Raw genomic sequence first — 18,413 nt, forward strand, 5'->3', positions numbered from 1 at the left:
CAATGACAGTGACCACTACTTCATTTCAGGCAGGGCTGAGCTGGGTTTGCAGTTGTGTCTTAGAGTCATGGGCTCACATGGGCTCAGTGCTTTTAAGAGCTGGATACTCCAGTTACTCAGCAGACTGCACAAAAGCACAGCTCCAACACAGAAGCTACACATGAAGTGCCTGCAAGCTGTACAAGTTTTAAGAAGCAACATTTGGCTTTCTCTGTAATCAAACAAGAAGATTGCTTTTGCCAGATTTCTGAGCAGGTGGTAGGATACTAAAAGTTGATGTTTATGGATGGAGTAGATATTTTGAGTGCAGAGATGACTTTTTATGATAATATCCTGCTATATTAACTTCAGCTACAGCCTTTGTTTGATGGTATTTAACCATCACCCAAAATAAAGCAGCTTCAGAAAATTACCTTTTCAGTGAGATGATATTTACAGATGAAAAGTCCAGAGGTACAGTAACCATACACAATATTATCCTTCAATCTGACTGCTGAGCTCAAAGGGCAATCCAGATCATAACGCTCCTGTTTAATGGCACTAGCATCAAACATTCCTTGGTCATTAACATACTCATCATTATCTAGAAGCGTGAAAAAAGAAACAGGGAGGAAAAGGCATCATTACCACTAATGCAGGTGCTTCACCCATCAAGTAATTAAGAAAATCAGTCTCAGCAAGGAGTGAGCATTATGTGAGTTTTCAAGGAGACTAGGAATTAAGACACCTAGGTTTGACACTTACTCTGGGGGTCGTGCCAATCTAGCACACTGCAGTGAAGCAGAGAGACAGCTCTAAAGAAGTCCTAGAAACGGTTTAACCACAGTGATGTAATTGTTTGCATACCCTGATTTACCCTGCTCTGCTGTGCCTTAGTTAAATTTATGCATTTAAGACCTCTCATGACAACTGAATTAGTTTTCCACCTGTTTCCAGAAAGTGCCCCGAACTGATCATTCCAAGAATATCAGTTTTCCAGAAGGTGAATGGAAGTTTGCCTTTCTTAGGCGTCCTTAACCCCCCCCCCTCTTTTCCTCATAGTGACACTTTTCTCATAGAAAGTTTCTTTAACATTTCCTATTGGGACACAAGGTAATATTTTTTAAACACAGTAGACTTTTTCCTTGGTGCTTTTACACAGAAAAGCTATAACAAAGACAGGGAATCACTATTTTTTTAGATAGATCAACCTTTAATATTTTCCTTCTGAGCTATTACATACCTATAATAATTCTTTGAAGAGGCTGGTGGGATTGATTCCCCTTTGAACACCCGATATGCTAGTCTGCAAAAGGGTGATGCCTAGAACAAGGTCTCTGTGACTGGCTTCGGGCATTGCCCACTCAATAGTAATAATAACAGCAATAACAACCACCACCAGTAGAAGTAGTTGTTAAGCGATGGCTTTGTGAATCTGCAAATGAATTACTTCTTCCTTCCTTGGCCTTCCCTTAAAAGATCACATTTTGCAATGATTGAGCTGACTATAAAGCCTACCGAATGCTGTATGAGAAATGATGTCCCAGGAGAATGTACAGAGGAGATGAAGAAAGAGATTAAGATTTGTGTTAATGGATGGCAATAATATGATCTTCCCTTAGAAAAATATCACAGAATATATATTCTTACCTGTTGTGAGTTCTGAAGGTAGATAAAAAACTTCCAGTCTTGCTCTCTGGCCCGCTCCCACATTAAGAAGTGCCGCCACTTCAACTAAGTCCTTGTTGAAGTCAGAAACTACAGAGAGATCCAGCACTTCATCTGCTAAGGCTGAAGCAGGTAGGGAACATCAATGCAAATTGTTACTGAATCACGGTAACGTTTTTGCCGAGTTATCACATCAAACAAAGAGACCCATGTTCAGGACACATCTCAGCTCAACCACACAGTTTGGAACTTGCATGAAAATATCAGACAAGCCACAACCTGGTTTTGGAAAGTGCGGCACGCACACAACTTCAGCTAGAGGCATCCAGCACTGAGAGTGCTAAGTGTTACTATGACATTAAACATTCAAATATGACTTTACATCCAGCTTGAACTGTAGCAATTTTGAGGTTCTCTGCTGATAACCACCACTTAAAGTTATGATGAAGGTCTATACTTATAGATGCGATCTGTAAGTATAACGTTAGTGGAATTGAGAGGCTGCAAAAACAAATACACAAATTTCTGAAGAATTATTCTGTGACTTAAAATTCCATCATTTTCATTCTTTAGCATCCAGCAGCAAAGCTGACAGTTCCAGCAGTCCTCACGTTAAAGATGTCCGGGGCAGGCAATTGCACCCAGCTATCATGACCTATGGATTTTTACTCTAAATTCTCTCAAGATGAGCCACAAAAGTCTTAAGTTCTTTGCCACTACTATTCCTTTTGTGCTGGAGTTGTGATCAGCTGGTTAGCTAATCCATTCTCTTCCCTCTGACTGACCTGCTCCTTTGCTAACTAAAACTAAATAAAAAAAAAAAAAAGCAAGTACACCTAAAATACAGTAAATAGTGAAAACACAGTGTAGTTAATGCTGTAACATTTATTACCTACATATCCAAGAACTTGGAATAATTTTGAAGGCCGGGCATCTAGAATAAAGATATGTCCTTCTGCAGCCCTAGTGATGAGGAACCGGCCACTCTGGTCATAACTAGGTGAAAAAAAAATCCAAATAGAAAACAGCTCAATAAAAAGAGTCAAATAATTCCACTCCAATAACTCTGCTGACTTCACTGAGGGCATAAACGCAACTGAAATTTCAGCTTCTAGGTTTACAGGATTAGGGTCTGATATAAAGTGCAGTTATGAGTGCAATTTCTAATTGTGTGGGTGGTCAATCTAAAGCTAACGATGCTCCATAGCAGTCTGTTAACAACTTCAGCAAATCTTTAATGAAGTTTATGTTTTTAAAAATAAAACGGCTATACAGATTTTGATATTATTTTTAATAGACATGGCTCTGTTTATATTGATTTGACCTTGAATGAGTTGCTTTCCGTATCTATTTTTAATGTTTTATCTTAGGTAGCTGTGGAAAGTGATCACATCTGAGTCTCCAAATAACAGGCAGACTAATATTAAAGTTTAACTGTTCAATATCCATTTTATTTTTTAAAAAGTAGAAGTAAAATACTCTCAGATTTTTCAATAATGGAAAAAAGCAACCAACCAAACAAAAAAAGCCTTTTACATCACTAGAGCTTATTACAGGAGGACTGGTAAATTCCAGAACAGTGAGCAAATGAATAATTAACAATGGTAATAAAAATCCACCGTATAAAAAGGGATGACCAAAAGGCTTATACTTAATTTCACAAAAACTTAAATTTACTTCTAGTGAGAAATGGCCCTCTAAAGTTGGATACATGGAATTGTGCATAATTATTGCACACAGTGATCTGCCAGAAAGGATCTTATACATGAGTATTTTCAGTGCTCAGTTAAACCTTCTTGAAATACAGGTTTATTGTATTTCTCTCATATAAATCCTGCCACTACCTCTCTTGCAAGCAATTCAGAATATGTTGGAAAATAATTGAAACCATCAAAATATTTTACTTTGTTATTTTTGGAATCAAAGCTTGAACAGTTTTTTTGTTCAACTAACAGCGTTACTCAAGAAACAGATTGACAATATTACTGCCCCTGCTGCTTCATACTTACTGCAAAGACAACACTGGAAATTTGGAAAGAAAAATTCTGTGAACAACCCGTGGAGCTTCAGCTTTGGTAACATCAAGAAAATAAGATTTGACCTCTTATGGTCCCAACAGCAACGCTGCTGGAGGAGGGACAGCAAGCCATAGCTGTTGCCTAGTTGAGAAACAAAATATGATTAACAGTTCCATACCTTTTTTTACAACTATTCTGTATGTTAGTATGCGACTTCTTTTACTATTTAGAAGTCCCTAAAATTTGAAGAAGAAACCTCAAATGGTTCAGCTAAAAAACTTGTTTTTAACAAAGTATTTTAGAGACGTCTTGGCTTTTTTCCCTATGCTCTGTATCTACATATCAAAAGCCAATTCTGCACTCCTCAGAAAAAAATCATTATATCCACATTTAAAGTGAAATAAGTCCCACCTCAATGAAACAGTGAGTGCATTGTTATGTGTACAGCTCTCACAGAAAGGGATGAGTCTCTTACTGTGTCAGATTTCAGGGTTTGAACGCATCTTAAATCAGGACAAAGCATTAACAGTTTTAAATACTTTTATCAACTCAGTTTCAAGAGCCTGGTCATTCAAGGCATTTAGTTTTTACAGACTCAAAACTTTTCCATTCAGTTCTGACACTCATTAAAAATAAATATTTCATCAAATATTATAAAAATTTAGATTGTTATTTACAAATATGTGCTTAAAGACACATCACTACAACAACCCAAACCATTCAATGATTCTATGACATGAGGTTGACATGTTGCCTCTGCTTTATGGCCCAGTTCAATAGATGATTAGTTCAAGTAAACGTAATATTTTTAAATCTCTTTCATGGGTTGTACAGAGACACTACTGATCTTTCCTCACCACAGGTTGATCCAAATCTGTGGAATATTATGCTATGAATTAAGAAATACTAAAGAAAACTTCAAGCATCAGTCACTAAATGAGCTCCTGGTTGCGTGTACCTGAATATCAAGGTTGAGCTTGCTGAGGCAAGTTCCATCTTCCAGGAACCAAACTTGTACTTCACCTGAAATTGTTACAGACTATTGAACAGAGAAAAAAACATAGTCAAAAGAGAGTGGAATAACCAAATAGTCTGGAAATGACTAGTGATCTTTTATAGAATATAAATTCAAATAGTGTCTGAGCAGAGCAGATCAAGGATTACTAGTTTTGCTTGAAATTACCTTGAATTCCCTTTAAGTCCAGTTGCTGCAAGGTACGCCTACCTACGGAAAATGTGTAATCATTTCTGTGAATTGATGCAAATACAGGAATGTTTTTTAAGCAGAATGAGACAATCTAGGGCAAAACATGTAAGCTTGATCAATATTAGCACTCCCACCATTCAGCCTGCAATAGAAAACCTGCTTATCATTTTGTTTGCACAGGAAAGGGCTTAAGGTGACATCTGGTTTTCTCACATGAAAAATTATGTGTATCATGTTTTTGAGGCCTTCTTATAACCAGGAAATTTTATAATTCCACAGTGAAGTGTGGCTAGAGATCAATCAACCCTCACATCACTCATTCAGACTCAGGTAAAATTTGTCATTCCCATGTTATTGACAAACAAACAGATTATCAGCAAAACTAATTGATTCACACCCCAGAATTTCAGGGCTGGCTACTTGAAGAATTCATGGCCTTGAGATGAAACAGAGTTGCAGGAATCCAAGACACAGGAGGAAAGCAAGGAATATTTCAGAATGAACAGATCCATGAGTAATGCCTCGTTGTCCCTGGACCTGGGACAAAGGCATCTCTCAGGCTGTTCCAGTTTGTGCTGGAGGCTGAAAAGATCAGCAGGGATTCCTTGTTCCGACATCTGTTCTCTGAATTGAATCAACCTTTTGCTCAGCTGTGTTCCTGACCACTAGTGAGACAGCAAATAAACAGCAGAACCATACAACATTTTAGCAGCCTGCGAATTATCCACCCTGCATTCCAGGGCAAGTTCTGACCCTTCTATAGGCCATACCTGAATTAATGCCATTTAATTCCTTAATGAGAAGGTTTTCCACAACTGTAACAAACACCAGAACAGTCACGATCTCTGCAAGGCTTTTGATTTTGTGTCTTACCAACGTTTTGGTCATCTGAAAAGAGCCACAATTATATATAAGGAAGAAAATAATTTCTTACCACACAGTACTTGTCCCCTGGAGTAAGAAAATCAGCTGTCAGGAAACAACTACTGCATGTGTCCAGGAGTTTGACAGCTTCTCCACTGTGGGCAGGTTTGTAAGCATAGATTGTCCCCTGACAAACAGAGAGAGATAATCCATCCCTGGGCTATGAGACTTCTCATTAAAAGCTGTCAAAGACTTCAAGAAAAAATACTCATCTTCCTGAGCTCTTTAAAGTTTCATACTCTACTCTAAATTGAGGTAAAAAGTGCCCAGTAGAATTCAACTGAATTTAGTAAATTATATAAATTTACACTAGCTGAAAATCAGGATGGTTCATTTGAGAGTGATCCAGCTAGTCACGTTTCCAAGTTTTGTTTCTCATAACTGCTTTAATTTAAAACCACCCTATTTCGTATTGCTCCAGAAACCAATCAATATTCTAAAGCAACATAAAACACAAATAATAAATCTTAAGCTTCAAAAGATGTTTTTATCTAAAGACCTCAAAACCTTTTAGAAACAATTCATAACTAATGTAGACATAGATTTTAGAACTTCTCTACGCATTTTACAAAAGGAGAGTGAAATCAGAGACAAAGTGTGACCAAAGTTACCCCCACAAAAAAACCCAAACAAACCACATTTAAATGCCAATTTAAATTATTAAAGGTCTGGAAAACCAGGGATAATTTGAGGATTTGGGACTCTTGTGTAAGATTTCTGGACATCAGGCTGGTCAAAGAAGGATCTTTGACTGGGTGGCCAGACAAATTCAGATAGATGCACAGAACAAGTCTCCCGCATAGCCACAGTAGGTCTGATGTACCCAAGGCCCAAGATTTCATTGCAAACACAAGATGGGCTAAGTTTACCTCTGGTATAATTTGTTGACTTGTGTGATTACATTACAGACATTTCATACTGGCAGTGCCAGCATGCACATACAGAATAAAAGGAACATGCCATTATATAATGCCGTTATCTCAAATGCTATACCTGGTCAGTGACAAGCAGAAGCACAGCGTAATCAGGTGAGAATATGAGGCTGGATATGGGTTTTAAGATATCAACGCAGATTTTCGTCTCATACTGCAGATCTTTGATGTGATAAAAGAATAAAACGCCCCCCTGTGCAGAAAAGTACAAATCCACATCAGGTCAAGGTCAATTATCCCAGCCTGAAGGTCAATTAACCCACCCACTCTGGCAAACTGAACTGGCAAAACCTTCTGAAATTCTCTGGAGCAAGTGTGTTTAACTGTATCCCATTGCTAATGGTCTCATCTGCCTTCATGACGTTTAAATCCAGACGACTCTTATCCTGCATAACGCATTTTTTGAAAAATCAAGGTGTTTTTTAATACAAGTCTTACTAACAGTCCATGTTTGATAACAGACTCTCTCATTAGTAAACACTTGAGATTCCACATTGTTTCTTTTGTGACAGTATAGGGATTTGTCCCTCTCTTAAGCAGCACTGTATAATGTAATCATCATTTTGGATTAAATATTGAGTGAGATTCAGCACAAAACAATTTGGTGGTTCTCTTGGTCATTTTTTTCTCCTCTCCTATTTTTTGTCCATCCTTCTTTCCTGTTCCTCTAGAACTCTCTTTGCCTTTTGTTAAAAATAGTATTGTCCTCTTTGGTTCCTTCTTTGACTTAAAAAATGGAATCTCTTCCCTCCCTGCTCCTTTCTGAGTTCTTGTCTCAAGTTCTAACAAAGAAGATATATGACAAAACCAGAGAGGACCTCCACTTTTTTTCTGACTTCTGTCTTTGCAGTGAGCTCTGCAAATACACTCCATTTGAATGCTTTTTGATTTTCACACAATAAGTTACAAGCATAAAGGATGCCTTACATTTCCAGCTGCATACAGTCCCCCGTTACAAAATGCCATGGCAAATAAAACTGATTGTTGTGGATCCTCTGGTTTGCCACCTGAAAGCACAAAGGCAACAAGAAACATCAAGTTTAATTCATTGCAACCATGTGTCCCAACTTCAAATCTGAGATGATTTACTACTTGTGAGTAAAAAGGCTCAACGGGCTATATATTCTTTGGACTTTGTGCTGTGATGATGAAGGACAAGGCTGGTACACATAATTTAAAGTGACAGTACTACTGTGGTCTGATGAATTAGAAATTAATTTGAGAAATCAAAACTTGTCCCAATGTCTGGCAACCTTCACTGTGGAAGTATTTTTTTTCCCTAATTTCTACTCAGAATTTCCATTGATGCAAACTGTGCCCTTTTCCTGTCAGGTTCCATCCTGTCTGTAACCTTTCATGAGTAGCTGAAGCAACAGTAAAATCCCCCATTTCCTTTCCACTGGGCTGAAGAGAGTTCTCACAGCCCATCTTTGTATGACACACGCAGACTCTGCAATAATCTTTGTGGCCCTGTGCTGAACTTTGTCCACTACGTGAATGCCTTTTTTGTATTGTGGAGCCCAAAACAAAACATTTGAAACAAACCCTAAATCCTAACTCAACTAAATCACAAGTGATTGCAGTTCTAAACAAAGTTACTAAAACTAAGCAGTAGAGAACCCATTCTAGCATCACTTATTCCAATTTAAACTAGAATGAACAGAAATTATTTCCCTGCCACTGTTTTTCCAGAGGCTATTCATTTGGCTGTCTACTAGCACAAAAGCTATTAATCATTTCTCCTGTAAACATATAAAAGGTTGCCATTGATGTGTCTTACAGAGGTCAGTGTGAGCTGAGTTTTTCTAACCAGTGGCTTCCTGCTGTACTCACATATTATTACTCCCAGACATCATTGATGCTGGCTAAAAATCAATTAGCTTGATTTGAACATGGAAATACCTTTCTTTTTCTGCGCTCCTCGAACATATGACACGATGTCTGACACTTTACACACGTATTCTGCACAAAAGAAAACAATATATAACGTCAACCTTGTTTATATGTCAGTATTGCAATAAAAGTCAGTTATAGCCCAGTCTACTGAACAAAAGGTGAAGTTTGGTATATTGAATCAAAAATGTGCATTCTTCTCCAATATCCACCATCTCTGTCATTTATGCATCTGAGCTGGCACAGTCGTTACGTGGTTCAGCTTACAGCTATAAAAGGGAGATAGTCATACATGGACTGTGATCCAGATGCAGATTTATCTATCTTCTAGTGCTAAGTTCTGGTTTTGTTATTTCCATTCATAATTTTTTAATTAGATTTACTTACAAAGGAAAGTTTAGCCAGCCTGAAAATTGCCCAAGTGAAATGTTGTGGCTGCTTACGGTTCTGTTTGCAAAACCATAACAGGAGCTTGGCACGTGCTTCGAGTTGGACACACACGTAAGCATTCTGCTGAGCAGATACAGATTGCAGTACATCTTAAATTAAGCAGAAGCTTCAGTAAAATACGAATACAGACAGTGTTCTCACACAGATTTAGGACAGGACTCAAAGAATACACAAGTGGAGGAAAATCCCAAATGGCAAAAATTCTTATTGCCTTCTAACGAACTGGCAAACCATTTCTGGTCACGCCTCAGCTTTATATTTGTTTGTGATTTTCAGCTCTTGATATGGCAAACTTAAGAGTCTGATGGTTTCAAAAACAGAGGAATAGTGCTGGTTTGCTGATTTTTTTTTCAGAGCTGCCTTCCATTTCTGTGCTGACTATCAAAACTGGATAGAGATACAGAACTTTGGGAAAGTCAGGGATATTTACAGCAGCTTAAAAAAATAATGTATTACATGGCAAAAGAAGAAAACAAGATTATCATCAGCCTGTCCATTAACACTGATTCAGTGTTTATTAAACATTGCTATGCTGGTCTACAGAAGGATATTATCCAGTTCTAGTGATAGAAATAATAATTTTTCACGGAAAGGGTCATTGGGCACTGGCAGAGGCTGCCCAGGGAGGGGGTTGAGTCACCTTCCTTGGAGGGGTTTAAGGGACGGGTGGATGAGGTGCTGAGGGACATGGGTTAGTGATTGATGGGAATGGTTGGACTCAGTGATCTGGTGGGTCTTTTCCAACCTGGTGATTCTATGATTCTATGAAGTCAAAGACGTCTTCTGTTCACTTTCTGTGCTTCATATGTAATGCATTAATGCCTGATAATCTTTATAGACTTGTTTTGAATACAAAATAGTTCCTATAATTGCTGACCTTAAGGAATTCTATTAAGCAATATTACGTCAAATTTGGTTTCGTTTTTTAAAGATTCATCATGAGCTCATCTGTTCTAACATCATCTACCGTATCAGAGGAGGACAGTCCAATATTTCATGCAAAATAAAATGCATTACTGGTGCTTAACTAACAGTAAAAATACATATAGCTGGTATATTAATAGTTTATTGTTAACCTAGTAGGGCTGGTTAATAAGATCAGGACTGCTGTAACTATTGTTCATTTTATCAATTTTGATGTATTTAGAAGTTTTTCTTTTTTTTTTTTCCAAAAAAAAATGAAAGCAAATTGTTGGGTGCTAAAGAAACCCACCCAGAAGTTCTGAATGTTTATCCTACTAATAAAAGAAATATGTCTTTACAATTTCTGTAAGATATACAATAGCAGAACAGCAGAAAGCAAAAAAAGCTTTCACCTATCCTTTTTCCTCCCTACTTGAATAAAAGACACCACACAGCTATTTCTTACCAGGGAGAGGTTTTTGTTGAAGAACAGAAACACTGCCTCTCTCAGCATCAATTGCCATAACATATCCTTCCTTACAGCCCAAGTAAATCTCTGAGGTCGCAGTCCAGCAGTGGGCAGTAGGATGCACTGACGGCTTAGCAGAATCTCTTGGCTTCAGCAAAAAAAATAAACAAGTTCAATTAACGATTGACAAATATCTGTACAAGCAGTTACGTACATTTTACAGCAAAAAAAAAAAAAAAAGAGCACTCCCTCATAGAGCCTGAGCACCTGTATAACTTCAGTCCTATTTATTCAGTTAGTCCTTCACTGAGGGGAGTAATTTGAAAAACGAGAACATTCTCCAGAGAAGTCTGTCTGGAGACAGTGGTGGAGAACTCACCTCTCTCTCTAGAAGCTTGTCTGAATGATGAATTATATTTTCATTTTAAAATTACATATTTTAAAATTTGAATTTATCTGAATTTATTCTCCAGCGCTTGTGTCTGTTACAGGTTTGTCCCCTAGCTTGGAATCCATCCGGTACTTTCCCTACCCTTGCAACAATGCTGACCCACCATAACCAATATTTTAATGATAAAATTATGATAAAATTCAACACTCTGAGACCCCAGAAGTTTGTTGTGTTTTTTTTTTAATGTCAGAATAGCACTGGAAGCCCAAATTGAAATGGTTACCCACTATTATCTCACCCTGACAAATGTTTTTCAAATTACTTTTCAACATAGTCTTCCACTGCATAGACATTACTTGCACATGTGGTCTTGCATACTTGGCAGTACTAAAGCACACTTTGTTTGAATAGTTTAGCGTATCGTATAATCCAAATTACTCTGTAAAACAGCTCTGTCAACCTTTGTGTCATCTGCAAATTAGTTCCAGAAATATCCTTGCCACAGACTTTGCATGTGCCTTGAATTTCATTTCACTGAAATAAATCTCATAAATCTATCATTCTCAAATCAGGAAGAACAGAAATTCACCATCAAATGTTATTAAAGACAGTGATCTGCTCAAATACAATAGTAATAGGGGTCATATAAATACCACGATAGAAAGAAATAGATGGAACAGGGTTTGGGGAGGGGAAAAGGGGAAGAAAACACAAGAAAACCTTGTAAGAACATTTAAGAGAAGATCCAAAGCATGTGAGCAGAAGTGGTGAGGAACACTAGACAATAAGATGGATGAAAAAGAATGAAGAGTCTATAATTCTATAAAACAACACCTGCTGTCTCAATAAAGGTTCTATAAAAAGGAAATATAGGTGGACTTGGGATGAAAACATAGGACAGAGATTCATAAGCGCCTAGATGTTGCTAGTAAAATATGCCAAGGGCTGGCTACATGATTCTGGGTAAGAAGCCTACTCTCTATTTATGCTTACAAAGCATTTTGAATTTCTCAGCGGGGAAATGTTACAGAAATAAAGTATATTAATATTTACTTTATAAATCAAATAGGACTAACAGTAATAAATCTATAACAAATGGGGCTTTACATCACCCAGAAAAACATTTAATATAGGCATTTTTGCTGATTTTATGACTCTTGAACATCACAAATCTTTGGGAAGGCTGCAACTGAGCTCCTGTGAATCAGGAGCTTTCTGTGTAAAGATGACTTCTATAATATTCCTTTGTACCTGCTGCCATGACTGTCTTAACACATAAACTAAATAAAATATGGAAAACTGAGGATGAGATTGTGTAAATTCTAAACTAGGTTGCTTCCTGAACTGCGCATTAGTAAGGTGGTGTATAAAATTATAATAATGATGATGATGATAATGCTGTCTTTCTTTGAGCTTCTCTCCCTTTTAAGTAGCAACTCTTCAGAGAAAAAAAATCCATGATGGATCCTTGTAATGAAAAGTTTTATAAAAGGACAATTAAATAAAATTGGTACTGGATGCCAAGAGGACTCAAGTATTTTTAACTGCCATTTTTTTTAGAAAATGTTGAGCCTAATACTAAATCTTTTCTCCCCCCGGCTGGTCTAGGTAGTTCCAATTGTAAACGATAATAAGAAGGAAAAGGCACACATCATCATTACCTACCATTTACACTTTATTCTCCCATGCTACATGACTGGAATATTTCAGTGCAGCATTAACTAAATAAGCCTGACCAGAGACAAAGGCCTACACAGTAAAAAGGAAACTACTTTAAGTACCTTCTCAGCAAGACGTCTTTCCATTTCAAGCTTAGCCAGCATTTCTGCTTTCTCTCTCTCTTCTTGAGTCAAGTATTTTTCAACTTTAATCTGAAGGAAGAAAATGAGGGTCATATCAGGGTTCTTCTCTCCAAATGTGATCACATGCAGACTAAGAACCTTTGGAAAGAGGGGCAATACTAATTCTTGATGCTTTTTGTATCTCTGCTCCATGATAATACTCCTCAAGAGGACATTGTTCTTTCGAACACCCCTGAAAGCATATTTAAAAATGCTAAAATAGAAACTACCATCATTTTTGTTGAGATTAGTTGTATTTCTTGCATACCTTTTCTGACAGTGAATAACACGAACTGGTGAGAGAACAGAGAGAATTGGGAAAGACTGACCAAAAGAGCATGAGATTGGTGGAATATATTGTATAAGAAGCATGGTGCTTCTTTATAAATTATCATTTCAATTTATAATTACAGTACTAAGCACGGTTTAGTACCCACACACTTAGTCTAAAACTACTTAGTCTCAAAATGGTGCTCAGAATAAACAGAGAAACCCTTATCTATGGAAGTAAACCCTCCAAGCCTGGCTTGAATCTTACACTCAGGAACAGGGGGAATATCTACCTAATTTATAGCCAATTAAAAACTTAACATCAACGAATTAAGATTGTATACATCTTATTCATTTTGGATTGACTTATTATAAGTTTTCTCCCTAAAGAGTGAAGGGAAGCAAAAGAGACAAAAAGATGATTTTAAGTACACAGACACATCTGTTTTCAGCTTTTCAATGTCTGGCAATGACAGGAATTAAATAAATATATTTGAGTAGGTGAAAGAGAAAGATTCATTTTTCAAACACCTCTGAATCCTGAACTGTGAGTGCTCGCTCTGGTATCTCATCATCTGTAAGAGCTGGCTCCCACACTTCCAACTGCAGATCAAGTTGTTCCAAGATTTCTCGGATCCTCAGGTTTCTTTCTTTCACTCGTTCTATCTCCTGCTCCTTTTGTTGTGCAACTATGTCAAATTCCTTATTAAAAGCAGTTTTCAGTTTGTAAATGATGTCCTGAAATACCAAAAAGGGAAACAGCAATATGGCACAGGTCACATCCATCCATGATTATGGGACCACTCCTCAAGCCATCAAAACCATAAATGTGTGTAATTGTATGTGTGACAGGGAGATAAACTGGTAAAGCCCTTTAATGAAAATCATATAGGCAGAGTTCAAGCTTTGTTAAATAGAGGTGGGCAAACTATCATTCGTGGGGTTTTTTTCCCGCATAGAAATTTTTATTGCTGCATATTGCTGCAAACACTGGATAGAAAATTCTATTTGCTTGTTTTTGAATTCTTTGGCTGAAAGAAGGGGCCTCAAAGAAAAAAAACACATGACCTATAAATCTAGAGACTGTAAATCACAGGTAGAGGGGCATACTTTTAAGGGACATACACGCTAAGGACATATTTTCCTGATTTTTAAGTGATTCATCCTGCAGTTTCAATAATGCTTTTATGTGATTTTCTGCCTGGCATATGTAAGAAAAATTCCCTCATTAAATAAATAAACAAAAGTCGTAAACTATTTTTTTAAAACAGCTAAGACCTTACAATGATTTTAAAAATCATATATTCTCGGTGCTTAAATTCTTCCTTTAGCCTACAGAATTGACCTCAACAAAGCAGAACAGAATATTAAGAGAGAAAACTATGTGTGTCTCCTACTACATCAATTTAATAAAATGAAACATGGAAAGGATTTCAGTTCTATCACCAGATTTTACATTTTGAGATGCTTTAGCTGTCTGCAATTTGTATTACAATAAATATTTTTGTGGCCATGATTATTTCATTGGTTTCTAATACAATAATAAGTTATGATGTAGTAAGGCAGGATGGCAGATAACATAAAGTGTTGCTGGGAGACAAAAGGCTGTGCTCAAGTGTTTGTCAGCTACCTATCTAACTCTCAGCAAATTCACTGCACTGGCCAAGAACACAGCAGACTTGTCTGCTATTAGATATATCGTATGCATCTTGAAAGCCACACAGTAGAAAGATCTCGTTACATCCAAACTTACATCTAAAATTGCTCCTTGTGTTTCTTCCCCATCTGCTTTAAAAACTAGTGTATCTACTAGATTTTATGTATTACAACGCATAACTGTTGAGCTCTGCTACCAGTTGTAGCCTTAAAGAGCTCTGATGAGGCAATGCTTTACTGTTGTTTAACCACTTCTGCCCTTGCAGATCATCTTCATAAGAAGCCTTTTATGTAGCATGTTTACTGCTTAATAAACAGGCCAGGGTAAGAGAAGGGAGAGTCGGATAGTAAAGAATATTAAATAACAGAAACACTGAAGGCTCCAAATGAAGGGCTGATAAGACTGTAAAGAAATGAAATGGTGTGAGGATACAGCTGAACTTTCATTCAGCAGCAAATAGTATGGAAAGAGGTCACGTTTCCACAGGCATGCTGAGCTGTGCAAGCCAGCTATACAAACACCAGAGGACAAATAGAAATACTCTCAAATTGGGTAACCAATTTCATAAAAACGTTTTTCTTCCACACCTGAGCTGGCAAATCCACGTGGTGCTTTGCTGCACGATGTGCATTTATCTGTAACACAGTGGCCTGTGCAACTCTCCATTGCAGTGTCAGTACACCCAAAATCTGAGCGTCTGTGACTGCTATGAGAACCCAAAGGTGTGGCAGTGCCACTACAGTAATACAAACTTGAAAAGACATCACCTTTAATAACACTATCTGATTGACTTTCTGCTCCCTACTGTGCAAGTCCAGTTGGTGGTACAGGATAGATGTATCTCCACCATACTGAGAGCTCAGACTTCCAATCAGGCAGGAAGATGCATTATCATCAGCCGTTACGTCTTCTGTCTTCTCTCATTCTTCCTCAGGTAATACAGTCTCAGACTCAGTCTCAGGATTTTTCTTCTGAGCCTGAATATCACAAACATGACAACTGTGTTAATTTTGTATACGAACCAGTGGCACACGTATGAAAAAATTCTAGAGATCATATTCTGCAATTAAGCCCAGTGATCAAAAACCCACAAGTTGAAGTGAACATATACAGAGTATTTGGCCCAGTTGTAGGATCCCCAGTACAAGAAAGACACGGGCATTCCGGAGCAAACCCAGCGATAGGCCACTAATACAATTAAGGGTTTGAAGCACCTAATATGTGAAAAGAAGCTGAGCGTGCTGGGATTGTTTAGCCTCAAGAAGGAGAAGGCTTGGGGGGTGGTGTTTAATAACACATATGAAAACCTGAGGAGTAAGGACAACAGAGCCAGACTCTTCTCAGCGGTGTCGGTGACAGATTGAAAGGAAATGGTTATACATCAAAATACAGAACATCCAACTTAAATATAATGAAACACATTTCCTCTGAAGGTTGTCAAACATGGGAGAAGGTAGCCTATAGAGGTTATGGAATCCTCCATCCTTGGAGATATTCCAAACCTGACTGGACATGGAGCTGAGTAAATTGTTCTAGGTGGGCTGGAGTAGATGACTTCCAAATGGCTTATCTAACCTCAGCTCTTCTGTGATTCTTCAATACTAATGCATTTGTTCTAAGTAAAACCACAACATTTCATCTTTACGAATATCTTCAAATTTTTAGGGAAGTATTTCTACAGCGAAAACGGACCCAAGAAATGTGTCTATGTAAAAAAGGGGTTAAGATGCCAACTCAGAGCATTCTGATCTGAAATGCCTATATGCAGTACTTCAAAGGGATTGTACCTCATCATCAGCTGTCTCAATCTTCTTTAACTGGAGAACTTTCTCCAGAATTTTCAGTTCTTCTTCAGTACGTTCCTTCATTGGATAATTTTTCACTTCAGAAGCTATATGGAAGCACTGTTCAATTATATTTTTTTTTTAGAAAACAAAAACACCCAAGGTAAAAACTTCTTCAGAACACATCTGTTAATTCATTTGTCCAAAAACTGAATGCTAAATAGTTACAGAGGCTTCTTAAAATCAGAAATAATATTGATGATCAATTAATGTAGACAATCCAGCAAGAATATAGGAGTCAGAAAAAAACCACTTGCCTTTTTGGTAGTAAAAATGGTTGGTTTAAAATTTGCTGCCTTTATTTATTTTTTTTTTTAAATAACCTCTGGCTATGTCCTCTTTATTCACAGAATTCAACCAGGACAAGATTTTTGGTAAAATTACTCGGTCTTTAACCACCCTTGAGATAATCTAGTATCACTAGTTTGACTAATATCCCTCTGTTTAAAATAGGCTAAATCAGGGTTAAATTTTGCTTTTACATTCTGTGTTGCAGAAGTCCTACTGACCCAACACAGAAATATAATATTTACCTTCTCCGTTTAGCAACACTGCATGAAGATATTCTCTAGTATCTAGGAACTAAGGAGTTACTTATTTGCTTATTAGCACATTTATCCACTTTAAAAGGCAAAATCAGCCAGGCTCGGTCAAAATCAACAGAATGAAAGATTTGCATGAGCCCTGGAAAGAAGTGGTTTTTTTCCTCATACCATAAGCAAACCAGAAATGTGTTATACTTCTATTTATTTTGTTTCAGTACCTTAAGGAATCAATAAACTACTGCAGTAAGTGAGTTAGAAAGTGATGGTTACCTTAACAGCACGTCCTTTTACACACACTGGATCCCAGCACTCATGTTTGATGACACTCTGCAAATAGCAGTTGGCTAAATTCTCCATTTCAATCTCCTTCCTCACCTTTCAAGATACAGAAAAGAAAATAATGACATGTGGTGCAAACCAACAAGATATAGGCAATTTGTATTGAGTTGTTGAAACAAACCTGGCAGATTAAATGAATTACCCGTATTTCATAATCTTAGACTACTGCAGCTATCTTCTCCAAAAATGATATTGCATACTACTGCTACTGAAAGGTGTCATTTCATATGTGAAGAAAAGCATTCCAGAACTTAAGCAGCGCTGTACCCAAGGTCACAGTGTCAGATTTACAGTTTCTGGCATAGATCATATTCCAACTGGCAATATCTGCATTAGCAGATTCACCTGCTTCAAAAAGTGACTTAAAATACTTTTACGCTTTCCTGCTTCTCAACAGTGAACAACTTTGAGATCATCTTCTATTCTTCAGTTATTGCTTCTCCTTTTCACTGCTAGTTTTAAAATGTTCTCTTTCCACTCTATCATACCCTGGCCACTTCTTCTTCAGCCTTTTCTTGTGCTCTTTCCTGTTCTTCTACATCCAGGTTGAACTCCTGCTGCTCCAGTTTCTCAATGTCTGGCACCAGTTCATTTTCATGCATCATTTTCTGAATCTGTTTTTTTAAAAAATAAGTATAAGGAATAAAAAGTAATTCGAATGTGAATAGAGGAAACACTGGTTTTAACACTGTGGAACTTGATAACAGAGAAAATCATTTTAATTGCCTCCACTTTTAACTGCTTCATGGTAATTGGTAGAACGTGCTGCCTGTACCTAGTGACAGAGACTACTATGTGAATATATTTCATCCTTCCCTTAAAGCTCATTTGGATGTTATATGTGGAGTTGTGCATACTTTCTAAGAATCTGTAGCATGGAATTGTTCATTCTTTAGTTCTGAGAACTTTCAAAAGTTTTTATCTATCTCATGCAGTTCAACAAAGGGAAATGCAAAATCCTGCATCTGGGGAGGAACAGCCCCATGCAGCAGGATATGCTGGGAGCTGAGCAACTGGAAAACAAACTGGAGAAGGAAGAGGAGAGGATGACAGTTTCTATAACGGAAGGCTGTTAGACCAGCA

At 37.4% G+C, this 18,413-nt stretch overlaps 1 protein-coding gene across 1 annotated transcript in view; it reads right to left on the minus strand.

Annotated features, from left to right (window-relative positions):
* The window catches only part of LOC138733924 (cilia- and flagella-associated protein 43-like), a 58,587-nt gene that overhangs the window by 23,452 nt on the left and 16,722 nt on the right, over window positions 1-18,413 (minus strand). Inside the window, 16 exon segments of the mRNA XM_069881442.1 lie at window positions 414-583; window positions 1,630-1,770; window positions 2,540-2,643; window positions 3,657-3,739; window positions 3,741-3,806; window positions 4,624-4,704; window positions 5,807-5,923; window positions 6,790-6,921; window positions 7,656-7,735; window positions 8,631-8,690; window positions 10,441-10,591; window positions 12,616-12,705; window positions 13,477-13,683; window positions 16,390-16,506; window positions 17,262-17,366; window positions 17,819-17,944. Coding sequence (XP_069737543.1) covers window positions 414-583; window positions 1,630-1,770; window positions 2,540-2,643; window positions 3,657-3,739; window positions 3,741-3,806; window positions 4,624-4,704; window positions 5,807-5,923; window positions 6,790-6,921; window positions 7,656-7,735; window positions 8,631-8,690; window positions 10,441-10,591; window positions 12,616-12,705; window positions 13,477-13,683; window positions 16,390-16,506; window positions 17,262-17,366; window positions 17,819-17,944 — 1,830 coding nt within the window.

The sequence above is a fragment of the Phaenicophaeus curvirostris genome, unplaced genomic scaffold, assembly GCF_032191515.1.
Source record: "Phaenicophaeus curvirostris isolate KB17595 unplaced genomic scaffold, BPBGC_Pcur_1.0 scaffold_46, whole genome shotgun sequence".
NCBI lineage: Eukaryota > Metazoa > Chordata > Aves > Cuculiformes > Cuculidae > Phaenicophaeus > Phaenicophaeus curvirostris.